The 12,981-nt window shown below is 45.0% G+C and overlaps 1 protein-coding gene across 6 annotated transcripts in view; it reads left to right on the top strand.

Annotated features, from left to right (window-relative positions):
• CDRT4 (CMT1A duplicated region transcript 4) overlaps positions 1-11,550 on the top strand; it is a 61,803-nt gene extending 50,253 nt beyond the window's left edge. For 5 of the 6 annotated variants that reach the window (XM_047709266.1, XM_047709265.1, XM_047709264.1 and 2 more), the window contains 2 exons: positions 7,197-7,271; positions 9,187-11,550. In XM_047709266.1, the coding sequence (XP_047565222.1) occupies positions 7,197-7,271; positions 9,187-9,644 (533 nt within the window). In that variant the 3' untranslated portion in view covers positions 9,645-11,550. The remainder of the gene's footprint in view (positions 1-7,196; positions 7,272-9,186) is intronic. The other variant, XM_047709263.1, reaches the window with a different exon arrangement.
• The last annotated feature ends 1,431 nt before the right edge of the window (positions 11,551-12,981 follow it).

The following is a 12,981-nucleotide window of genomic DNA, read 5'->3' on the forward strand; positions in this document are numbered from 1 at the left end:
AAGTATTATGGTTTGTCTCCCTCCCAATCCCATCTTGTTTCATTTGAAAAAATACAAACTTCATGTTAGGACAAAAATGATGGATTTAGAAGGATGTGTACATCCTGTGGCCATCACTATGTAAGCCAAGAATGAGAGCACTCAGAAAAATGTTGTGTATTGGCAAACAGGATCGTGAAATTAAAAAAAGAATATTTTCCAAACTTTCTACAGTGCTGGTGTATGATTTCTGTTACGAGGCCACATGTAAATAAAATCAGCAAGATCAACTGGCCATCACTGACAGGACACATGCCTTGAATTGCTCTTCTAAGAAAGGTGATGATTTGTTCTGATTCCTCCCCACAATCTGCCAGTGCACGAGGGGGCTGGCCGCATTCAGGAAGGAGTATGGGACTATGCTAATCAGATAGAACTATTTTAGCACAGTATTGAAATTAACCTCCTTAACCCCAGGGTCCACCAGTAATAGCGCTGAGTACCCATCTTCAAAGCTCTCCTTCCTTGGCCTCGGTCCCAAACATCACCTCTTCCTTTTGCTTCATTTCCATTTTGTGTGTTGTGTTAGGACCGAGTTTGTCGCTGAGTATGAACGAGGGGATCTGGTACGAAGCACAGTCAGTCTCTCAGTTTTCAGGAGGACGATTTGTTGGGATTGTGGTTCAGGTAGGGACAACTCAACCCCCAGGCGTTCGAGAATTTTGATTTAATTATAATTCAGAGTTGTCTGTGACCCAAGGGCTGGGTGCAAGCCACGGGCGATGAGTGGATTTTCTCACATGTTGGCACGAACTGGGGTAATTATGTGATGCTACGGACATACTGTCAATAGGCTGATGGAACAAGTGAATCCTATAGAAGGCAGCTACTTTAGTGTTTTGCTTCAAGGCCACGTCTCAAATGCAACTCACCTTCTTCAAAACAAACGCTGGCCTGGGTTCCTGGTGCTCTGAGCATTTCAAAAGGGGGTGGCCTGGCCCATTGAGGAGGCCAGTCCTGGGAAATGCCTGCCTATTTCCCCCATGTGTTAAGTAGGTTCACAATGCTCCATTGTTCCCGTGAAGCAGGACTTCCTTTCTCTGATTGATTAAACATCACGGGGCCCACATTTTCATAGTCCCATGGCTCATGAGGCAGCTGCCAGGCAGAGGGAGGGTCTCTACGCACAAACTGCTGACGGCCTTTCATATTTGGTTTCCTAAATAGGAAATTATAAGACTATTTCTTGCTGCCTGTTTTTCCACATCTGTCCTACCTGTCTAGCTTATCCAGAACAGGTGTCCCCAGAATGTTCATGAAAGGAAAGGTTGAAAAGCTCTCCTCAGATAATGCCTGTTTGGCTTGTTCTGGAAATTTGATGTTAAGATTAGGAACTTGAGGGACACCTGGGTGGCTCAGTGGGTTAAAGCCTCTGCCTTCAGCTCAGGTCATGATCTCAGGGTCCTGGGATCGAGCCCCACATCGGCCTCTCTGCTCAGCAGGGAGCCTGCTTCCCCCTCTCTCTCTGCCTGCTTCTCTACTTGTGATCTCTGTCTCTGTTAAATAAATAAATAAAATCTTAAAAAAAAAAAGATTAGGAACTTGAGCTACAGATAACATGCCTGCATGTGCTTTGTGCCTAATGGGTCTTCATATTACATCTTAAGATGGATATTTTAATATTTATGACTGAGTAGACCTTGGGTTAAATATAAAATTCAGATTCGTAGCTCTGCTGGATAGGTATACAATGGCCTGTGATTCTTCCTGTAGTGAATTTGTAAAGTGTTCCTTCAGCCAGCTCAGCACTGTGGTTCATATGCAGAAAGGATACCATTTGGAAATACCCTCTATGATCTGCAAACTGGAAGAAGAATGTGGACCCTGAACACACCACTCAACATTTGACAACACTGAGGCTGGCATTTAAACCATGCCCTTTGGCCATCATTTCCCTTGTCTTCCAAGACTCAGCACAAACACATCTTCTCTTCTCCAATCTGTTGTTTGACATCTCTCCCCACCCAGGCTGAGCTAGGAAGCTTGTGGTCTGTCGTCCTCAAGAGGCTGCGAGTTCCTTGAACCAAGGCTATGCCCGATTCTGCTTTGTGTCTCCAGCCCTGACTGCGGTACCTGGTATGTGGGGATGCTCAGTAACCCTCTGCAGAGTGCCTCTTGGGGCTTGCCTTGACCTCTGCACAGAGACTTCTCTGTTTTTGTTTTTGTTTTTTTTCTTGAGGATGAAGAAGACTGATGAGGATTATTCTTGTTTGATTTGTTATTGGCAGAGAAAACAGATCTGCCTTGTAAGCCTTTGACATTGAGGAGAAATGACCCCAAAGCAAGGGGTGAACGTGAAGAATTCATAAGGTGTTTTGGGTAAGCACAACCTGCACATATTAAAGGTGTAGTGCTTGGAACTCGGTGTTGAATGAATGCCTGTGTGAATGAACTGATATCGCTTGGCCATAGGTACTTGGACTTTATTTCCACTCTGTCTCTCTCAAGGCACATGCATAATCATTAGAGAAAATGTGTAGAGGACAGATGCATTTTCCAGAAGCAGTGTATCCCCCTCCCACCCACCATAAATGGTGATTCAGTAATGCCAGGTCTGTGTTTTAGATGTTGGGCAATTCTGATTAGGCTCCCACCTCCCCATCCTAGATGTAGTTAGAGACAATTGCTTCACCCAGAGAGAGGCATGGTCTATATCAGAACACGCTGACAACTACCAATTAGGCTGTCCATCAGGTATAACTTAACAGAGTGCAGTAATGGGCTTGTTTCTTTGGAGTTTGGAGTGTATGTGTTCAGGGAGGGGTAGAGATGAGGATAGCAAGCGGGCCAGCATATTGTTATATATAGAGAGGGGGAGACTAGCTTGCCTTTCCCCACTCTCACTCTCCTCTCTTAACAGTTCTAGGTTTCCATATGTACCCCATCATCAGTGTCCTTAAAGACACATCGAACCATTACAATGTGTGTATCCCCCTAGAACTGAACAGGTAGAGGTAAGACTATGACAAGGGTTTCCATAACATCCATGGGATGGAGCAGGGTAGTGAGACGGAGAGAGTCATGATGAGGCAGGGTTAATGGGAAGCTTGTTGGATGTGCACTGTATTTCCCTGGAATGCAGGAGGTCAGAGCATGCATTTGGCCTATAAGAGGGGGGCTGTCTGTGTCTCCTGGGCAGGCCACTTGGGATGGACACAACACATCAACCGCACATTGTACCAAGTTGATTTCTGCCCAGGAACATTTCTGCTGATCTTAGAGATAAACCTTCCAAGATGCTAATAACCTAAGTGGCAGCTTCCTCTTCAGCCAAAATAAATGAAGAGTACCCAGAGGGCAGAAAAGGAAACAGAGGGCAGGGGAGGATGTGTGAGGTGTGGGGGTAGGTAGCAGGCAGAGGTGAAACAACACCTCACATCAGTTTCCTGTTTGGGAATTTGTTCTCCTTCTGGGGCCAGACACGACTGTTAGGTGTGGCTCAAGGGAAGAGTGGAAGATGAGAGGTAAGCAAGATGAGATGCCTGCAGTGTGGAGCAGGGGAGAGAGGAGATAGTCTGAAAAGAGGAAAATAGGTCTAGTTTCCAATGGAGCACAAGGCCCTCATGTTGGCTTGTTTTTGGTGTGGACTCCTTTGCAGGACTGAGTTTCTGAGGCTGATTTCAGAGGAAGTGAGTCATTGAAGATCTGGCTATACCTTGAGCAAGTTCATCCTTTCATCCTCTTATGTTATCACTGTGTCTGATGCTCAGAGTTCCAAAACAAGGATGCAGAAGGACATTGCTTTAGAATCCACACAAATGTTTACTGGTTACTAGTTCCATGATATGCTCTATCCAGTGTTTGGATGGATGGGTGGATGGATGAGGTTCTGGTCAAATGAGATGAGGGAATACTGCATAGCGATGTCCCTTTTGGAAGGTAAAAGAGCAAGGTAGCATATTACAGGCTCTTGAGAAGTCCTGCACTAAAGGAATTTATTGAACAGATCATTCTTCAAACTTCCCTGACTGAGGCATGCCTGCTCTGTCCCCTGGATTAAACAATCTACGTAGCCTTACAGGGTGGCTCTATTTCCCCATTCTTTAAGTAACACCAATTAATGTCTTGAGAGATCCTTGCATTCTATGGGACATGGTTTAGGAAACACTGGATTAAGATAATGTTTTGCCCATCATGAGCATGCAAATAGCATTACTTCCACAGCATTAGTGGGCTAGAAAGTGAGTGGGGTTGACTTGTGTCAACGCACTCATCCATCAGTCCTGCCTGGAATCCACAAAATCCCTTTGCAAGATGGTTTCCTGAGATAAGGATGCAGCTTGTGGCCACAGACAGAGGGTGAGATTAGCTTTGGATGAGAATGCTATCCACAGCCAGTTTTCTTAGCTCAGTACTTAAAGGCTCTGGCTGTCCTTTGATCCAAGTAAATTCTGGTATTGGCAGGTAGTAGTGGAAATGCACTTTTAAATGTTTAAAGGCCGCTGATATTTAGTACCATGTATATTTATACATATATATCCAAGGATCCTTCAATGAAAGTATGTCTTAAAATTGCAAAAGGACTAAATGATCCCCAAAACCTGTTTCTTATTTCTAAGTAATGAATACCCTACAAATCGTCAGTGTTTCTTGATTTGGTTCCTAGAACAGTGGTTCCCGACTTTGCTGCACACTAGAACCAAGCTTTTAAATTCTGATGGCTGTATTCCATTCCATTCCATTCTATTCCATTCCATTCCATTCCATTCCAACTAAATCACAGTGCTGCAGGTGGGAACCAGACATATGAATTTTTAAAAGATCCCCGGTAATTCCAATATGCATTAAAGTTGGAGGACTGCTGGTTTAGAAGCACTTTAGTTTCTGGACAGTTTATTATAACAACCATAACCTCTGTGAAAGGAACAGAGCAGAGAGATAACAGAGGTCCTAAGACATTAAGGAACATGATCAGGGTCACAAATCTGTGACAGATTCTAGGTGTCACTCCTTTGAATTTATTTAAGCCAAGTGCAGCATATCAGATGAGGTTCTGGAAATGGTGGGACAAGAGATGGGTTGGGGTGGGAAGGGCTGGGCTTGAAAACCCAATGGATTGAACATAAGCCTTTGTGCCTGTAGGAGAAACAAGAAACCCACTTCAATGTTATGCCTCCTGCCCCTCCCATCAATGCTGTTTCTGTCTGTAGACTGCTGGTTTGCATTTCATTTATAGGGAGACAAAAATGGAACCTTTGTGCCAGAGTTGAAGGAAATTATAAAAGCCCACAGCTTGTCTTCAGACTTAATGTCAACTATTTTCCTCCTTTATTTTCAAACAAACAAGTCCTCCCCATGAGTTCTGAGGCCATCTTAAACATTCCCTGTCTTGGGTTTGTAGTTTCCTGGTTCCTGCATCAGCAGGTATAGCAAAAACCTACTATTCTGTAGGATTGTTTATGAGCCATAGAAGACTATTGTAGGGGGTCCCGTGAGATATGGTGAGAGGCTTTGGGCAAGATGTTGGGTTATATGAATGCACGTGGGCATTGAAACAAATGGTTTGCTAAGAACTGAGCCTCTTTGAGGTTTTGGGGTTTATTAGCTAGAAACTTAGATGCAAGGATAAAAGTCCTTATCCAAACCCCCCAAATATCATGAATTCAAAACATTTCCCCATCATCTGGTACGATGGATGAATCCTATCATACATTTCCAAAAGTTCTGCTGCATGGCAGATAAGTCAAGAAATCTCTTCCTTTGGAGGTGAACAGGCGTGCTGGGTGAGCCCTGGGGTGACAATCTCTTCATTACTGGGGACTTGGGATGAGTGGTCTGCAATCCTGAGATCCATGGTGGGTCTTCGAAGGAGATATAGAACTTTCTTTTTTTGTTGTTCATTATTACCTGAAGTTGTAGGCTAGAGGTCCATGTGAATATTATTCTTCTCTAACCTCAGAAAAATGATACTGTGCATTCTCCTAAAAATGTATTGTCATGAAAGATTGCCACTAAGACAGAACAGTAGGGACTTCATAAGGCCTGGATCTGAGCAGGTTTGACAAAAAGTAACTTTTTTTAAAAAAAGAGTATGAATAAATGTTTAGGATGTGCTATCCTTTGTTAAGTGTGTTATAATAAAATGTTGACATTGGGAATAACTTACTTTAGAAATATAGTGGGATTTAAGGTTGGCCATGTAAGTAACATAATTCCTTGGTTAGGAGGAAAAAATAGGTGGAAAACCTGGGAATTTGCTTATCTCAGGGGAATGTTTCACACACCAGCAGGTCAACCCCTGCAGATGCTGCAGTGGAAAGAAACGCGTGGGATCATTATTCAGTTAAAGCAGCGTTACTCAGTGTGTGGTTCTCAGACCAGCAGCCTCCCCTGGGAGCTTCTTGGAAATGCACATTCCCAGGTCTCCCAAGCAGATCTGCTGAGTCAGAGTTGCAGGGTGGGCGGGCCCAGGTATCTGCTTGAACAAGGTCTCCAGGCAATGTTAGTGTTCACTAAAGTTTGAGAAGCACTGCTCTAGACTGGAGGTTCTCCAAGTGTGATCTCCTGACCCATAGCACCAGCATCACCTGGGAACTTAGGAAAAACCATCTGAGACTTTCTTCAGTGGACATTCACAGATGTTGATAGAAATGTTCCATGGCATTTCAAATGTTCAAGGTCCACAGAGATGGCCAGACAGAACTTACAAAATAACGAATTCTTGGCTAAAAATTCCCAGATGCACACTTTCCAGTCTTAGAACTGGAAAGGACCTACAGAGACCTTCTGGACCTGTTTCCTGTCACTAGGGGTTAATAATAAAACCTCAAAGATGGTCAGCATTTCCCTCCCCACTAATGATTTAGAACGTTGATGGTCGAATCAGGAACTCTGGAGGTGGGGCTCTGCACCCTGGGTTTTAACAAGCCCTCTAGACAGGTGCATCCTACAGTTTGAGAACCACTAGACCACACTTCCCATCAAACTGCCCACAGGTGTGATCACCTTCCCTGAAATGCTGGCTGAGAAGTGCAGCCAGGAGACAGAAACTTGGCCCAGTAACATGACCATGCGTGGATGCTGGTAGAGAAAATGATGTTTACTTTGACCTCTTGTGTTGAGCCCACGTAGCCCCTCCCCAGCTCCGTGGAAAGTGCGTCCTCTTCTCTCAGTTCACTCTGTGCTAGCACTGGCTAACAAGTGTTATTTTTCCCAAGGTCTTTGGGCCTTCGATGTGAAGAACTCTTTAGTGATGGAGGTGATCGATGCACGAAAGATAAAGACAGAAGAAGGTAGGGCTTCGGACCTTAGCAATGGGAGCTCCTGCTGCGAGCTGTGAGCTAAAGCTGAGAGATCTGGGGTGGGGAGACATAGAGGTGGGGCTCAGGGCGGCACTCTTGTTATGCAGGTAGAAAGTATACAGCATGCCGGGGGCATGAAGGAGGACTTGTTGCTCATTTTGTTCCAGACAAATATAGTTTCACCTCTGCCAGATACAAGAAAATGCCTCAACCTGCAAGATACTTTGTATTTTTTAAAAAACTTTATTTATTTATTTTTTAAAGATTTTATTTATTTATTTGACAGACAGAAATCACAAGTAGGCAGAGAGGCAGGCAGAGAGAGAGGGGGAAGCAGGCTCCCTGCTGACCAGAGAGCCTGATGCGGGGCTTGATCCCAGGACCCTGAGATCATGACCTGAGCTGAAGGCAGAGGCTTTAACCCACTGAGCCACCCAGGCGCCCTTAAACTTTATTTTTAAGTAATCTCCATGGACCCAACGTGGGGCTTGAACTCACAACCCCTAGACCAAGAGTCACGTGCATACTCTACTGACTGAGCTATCCAGGCACCCTGAGATCTTGGCATTTTGGGTTTGCTTGGAGGAGACGAAGAAGAACCATCGAGTCTGCATTTGGAAGCTTCAATGTGCTTTTTTTTTTTTTTTTTTTTTTAGTGAGAGGTGATGTCACACATCTTGCCTTAGGCAGAATAATATACAACTTTTGCAGGGAAATGAAGCCTTTCACAACACATTCTTTACTGACAGATCTGTCCCTAGATGAGCTCCAGCTCCCGAACATCCACAAGGCAGCCTGGGAATAACTGTATGATCTGTATTTTCTCTGATTATGCCCAATGATAGTGTTTTTCATGGAATTTACATTGAAGATGGCAAGATCAACCTTTTAACTTCCTTGCCTCCCAAACCCCTACTGAAATGACCAAAGTATGCACCATTTAAGAAAACAAGGAATGTAGCACCATCAGGAGAGAAATCATGAGGCATTTCTGCTAGACAGAGTGAAGTTGTGGAGGGAAGAGGGAGGGAATGATCTTCCCATGATTTGGTATCTACAAAGGAAGAAGCTTGTTAAACTCATAAATAGAATTTTCTAAGAAAGCCTCCCTACCCCGAATACTCAAAACTTCTGGCCAGCACTATAGTGAAAAGCTTATAGATTTCTGAGCACATTAGATTTGAGTTCAAACCCACCGTTCACTAGTTATGCAAGCTAGTTGGCCTCGAGCTCATCCTCAGTTAACTGGGGGATTAAACAAAATAGTACAGGAGAGGAGACATAGCCAAATGTTCATAGTTATCATTTACTGATTATTATGTGCCAGGTACTGTGCGAAAAGCTTTACATTTCCTTTAATCCACAAAAGGCTCTATGAAATTGATTATATTCTAACCATGATTTTGCACCGAAAGCAACTAAGGTTTAAAAAGGCTAAGGGGTTCCTCAGGTTCACAGGGATTACATGGGTATAGAAGGAATTTGGGCTCAACCAGTCTAATCGCAGAGCCCATGTTTTCAGGCCCTAAGCTGAACCATTCCAAGCCCTTAAAATATATTGCTTTATTTAATCCTTACAGTGGTCTCTTGGTAACAACTTTTGTTGGTGGAAAAGAAATAGAAGGTCTGAAGCCTTATACAAAGGTCTGAAGCCCAGCCTGCTGGACTCCCAAGTTCCCCACCCTTTACCACCATGCTGTTTTTTAATTGATATACTCCATGGAATGTCATTCAATCTCCCATCTTTGGCTTTGATTTTATTCTCACTGAATACAAGGGTTGTAAGACCAATTATGCATGACGGGGAAAAGTTCAAAACGTGGTCCCAATACCCTCCAGTTCTTCAAAGAACTGGATTATTGTAGACAAGCTCCTGTAAATCACCTGTCTTTCTCTTTGCTGGTAGAACTCACAGAGAACATCGGGCTTCCCCTGTGTGTGCTTGAGAAACACAATCCTTGGCCAGCCTATGTGACATATATGTCCCCGATGGTGAAGAGACTCATTGAGAAAAGCAAAGCTAGAGATCTGGAATGTATGCAGGCACTCGAGGAAAGCCAACGGACATTGAGGCAGAACAAGCTGGCCAGCATCACTCAGCTGAAAAGGAAAAAGTCATCTAAGGGTCCTGGAAACTTGATGTTGAAGGACATGAGGTCAGAGACCATGTTATCAGTGTGGAGCTCCTACTCCGTACCGGCCACAGGTCCCACCGCTATGCCAGAGCCAAGGCACTTCCATACGGATTCCAGAGAAAATCCCACTGCAAACTATAACAAGATCATCTTCTCTCGAAAACCCATGATGAGGCTGCTTCCGTACAGCTCTCTTCTAGTCAGCAAAGAGAAACATTCAAGTGTTTAGCAGGGAGCCCCTGCAGTCATCTCCACCCCTCCACCAAGATCGTACAGTAATTAAGCTCCATGTGCTGCAAATTTCCCTATGTCCTTTAAATGTGAACTTGTCCCTGCTTGTGCAGAGGTTGGCTGAGATAAACCAGATCTGAATGTAGGCCGTGGGTGGGCAGGTATACCCCCTCCAGCATGACAGTCAGATGGGGTTGGGAAACCCCACGCCCCAGTTCCTGCCATATATGCTTAGAACCTAACTGAGGATGAATGAGTTCCAGTCCAGGCAGGACACAGAAACCACACCGGTTACTATACCAGAGGTAATCCAATAGAAAGAATTACTAACCAGGTAACTGGAAAGGTGGGACAAGAACCCAATGGTATTAGTGGAGGCAGCCACCTGCAAGGAAGCTGTTTTCCCAAGGCTGGGGGAGCAAAGGCAAGATATTGGACTTATTAAAAGTTAGGCATTTGGAGAGTGGGCATGTGGGCTCAATTTCAGATTTTTGAGACTGGGCAGGGTGGGGGATACTCCTCAGTGGGTTCTGGTGTCCTTGAGCTTGGAGGAAATTTCCAGCGGGGAGGGTATCTCAGTCTCTGTGGAGGGGAAGCTCGTTGGCTGAGGTTGATTCTGGGATGGTTGAGAAAACCAAAAACTGGACTCAAATGCTTCTGGAAGGAATTGACCCTGCCTGAGAGAACAAGAAGCGTTGCCAGTGGAAACAGACAGGGACAGGAAGCCAGCAGAGGGGTAAACAGGAAGCAAACCAGGAGAGAATTCCTTCCTCCCCTTCCAGCCTCGCTGCCCCATACCCCCTATGGGCAGAAGGTATCAGGGAGGAAAGCAGGAATGTGGTTTGCAGAATCCTGAATGCCAACATCTCAGCATTGGATGAAAGGATAGACTTGAAGCCAGGAATACATTAGCTTCAAAACTAGCACGCTGGTGTTCTGAGTGAGCCCACCTTGCTCCACCAGGCACCTGAACTTGGAATTGAGATGTTTACTCCTTGGTGGGTTTACAAAGCGGCAGTGGGGGCGTGAGTGTCCCCTGCTGAGAAATGGAGGATTTCCTCCCCTGTACTACTTTAAGGTTTGCCTTGTGGAGTCAAGTTGGCAGGGGAGAAGTTCCTGGCTGGACACCAGCTGTAATTTGTCAGACCACACTTAGCACTGGTCCATCCGTGCTCTGGGCAGTTCCCAATTGGCCCCAAAGCAAGTGATGTTAAACTTAGTCTCAAAGCAGACAGACTTTGTCTTTAGATGCAAGGGGAATCTGGTTATGATAGGGAGACCTAGCTGATGTCACGACTGGGGTTTATCTATTGACTATAGCATGCCTCCATTGGTAGCTTCACCTGAATTTCTGTATTTATATTCGTGAAGCAGTTGATACGCATCTTGCTTCCCTAACAGACATGTAGAGGCAAGTTGCTATAAATGCCATTTGAAGAAGTCAAGTTTGCCCTACACATGCATACTCTCCATACAGGAATCTTGCAGAAATTTTGGCACTCACCTCTGGCTGCTGTGAGTAGCGTTGGGACAGCTTCACACATTAGGAGCCCTGGACCCATTCCTGGGTTGCCAGGTTTTGGCCAGAATGAATTCTTGCAAAAATATAGGTGGTTTCCAGTGAATGTGAATGACTGTATTTCGTGTCCGTGGATCATTTATAGACATGGAAGCAGGTGGTAAATTCCTCCCAATGAGAATTTTTCTCTCTTCTCTCCTTTCATGGGAGTTTAAAGCCAGAGTATATTTTGGGTAGATTTGGGAGTAGATTTGCCTTTCTGGGAGCACAGGGATGTCTCTCAGGTTCTCATGAGCAAAGCTAGTTTCAGCAAATGTCTAACATTGAGTGTTAGAGTTTATCGAGATTTGGGATTATTTCTTCCAATCCCTCTTTGAGGGCAAAGCAGTTACTTTTTTTTTTTAAGTTTTTTTTTTAGGTGTTTAATAGTTTTTACAAAAGTATCTGTATATTCTCTAAATTAAAATGATGGTTTTACAGGTAACAGTGTTTAGATTGAGTTAATTCTCAACCTATTATAACAACAGAAGCACGAGTGGAAGGACATTATTAACACCTTACGTTGTGATGAAAATTGCTTGTATCTGGGACTCTAGTCCAGCCACAGTGCCTCCTAAGACAGTTTTAAGAAAGAAAAAGCCTAATTCCTTTTGAAATGGGGGACTCTGTTCGAGCCCAAGCTGGGGTTCACAGGCCCAGCCACCACACAGGGATTTGACCAGCTGTGACTACATTTGCATGAGCACTGCAGGAAAGACCCAGTTCAACAAGACCAGCTGGACCCAGTCATGAAGCCTCCACATTGGGGGAGGGAGGGTTATCCTCAGTAATCCCTGTTGCTTAGATTGTCTTCTGCTCCAGACCTCCCTGAGCATGATGGAGGTGGGGAGCAGTGAGTCAAAATCCTCCTAAAAGGCTCTTTTGCTAAAACCCTAGAAAGCCCTGAGTATGCACAGAAAGGGAGGGGGGAGAGTTTCTTGATTTCACAACACCCCAGCACCCTGGGCCTGCCAGAGGCCAGTGGATGCTTGGCGGCACCAGCTTTGTTCATGAGAACCTGAGAGAGATTCCCAGTTCTCCCAGAACAGGTGTGCAGCCCTGTTGAAATCTGAAATCTGACCCGAGCAGGTGGGGCATGGAACAGAATGGGGATTCTCCTCACGGAAGCTCATGGGCCTGTCCAAGCTGGAGGGGCCTGGGCTATCTCCAGTTCCTCTGAACATATTAAACTTCCATCTCTAAGAGGGGACAAGAGAGCTAGAGACTAGAGACTAGCTCTCTCTGATGTTCCATAGACGGCAGCCTCTAATTTATCCCCGTGGCATCTGGAATTATTCTATTTGGCAGGAGAGCCGTTTCCCTTAGTCTCCCTGCCATGGTCGGTTTACAAAACACCAGAATCCGTATTTTGTTGCCCTTTCTCCGTTGCTCTGTAACCAAGGCCTCCTCCTGACACATACTGAGTAGCTGTTTTAGAACAAATTCTTTGGCTCCTGCGCACAAAATGGTATTTACCCACTTGTAAATTCCACCGTTGGTGTTTAAACAGTAATGCTTGACCTCGGCTGCTGGCCGTTTTCACTCTGGTGGGTCTGTAAGGACATCAGATAGTCCCACATGCTGCAATGTCTCAGCCGTGGCCCAGGAGCATGTCTTGAAGATTAGGCTGCTTGGCAAATAGGATGCTGCCGGAAAGCTCTCCAGGAGCTTAACTACAAAAATCTGCCGGCACAGGTGTGTCCGAGCCAGATATCTGAGGGTGGTCTGGCTGGCTAGCTGAAATGGGATGCCCGGTGGGACCAAAATGGAGGGGATT

This window comes from Lutra lutra, chromosome 16 (assembly GCF_902655055.1).
Source record: "Lutra lutra chromosome 16, mLutLut1.2, whole genome shotgun sequence".
NCBI lineage: Eukaryota > Metazoa > Chordata > Mammalia > Carnivora > Mustelidae > Lutra > Lutra lutra.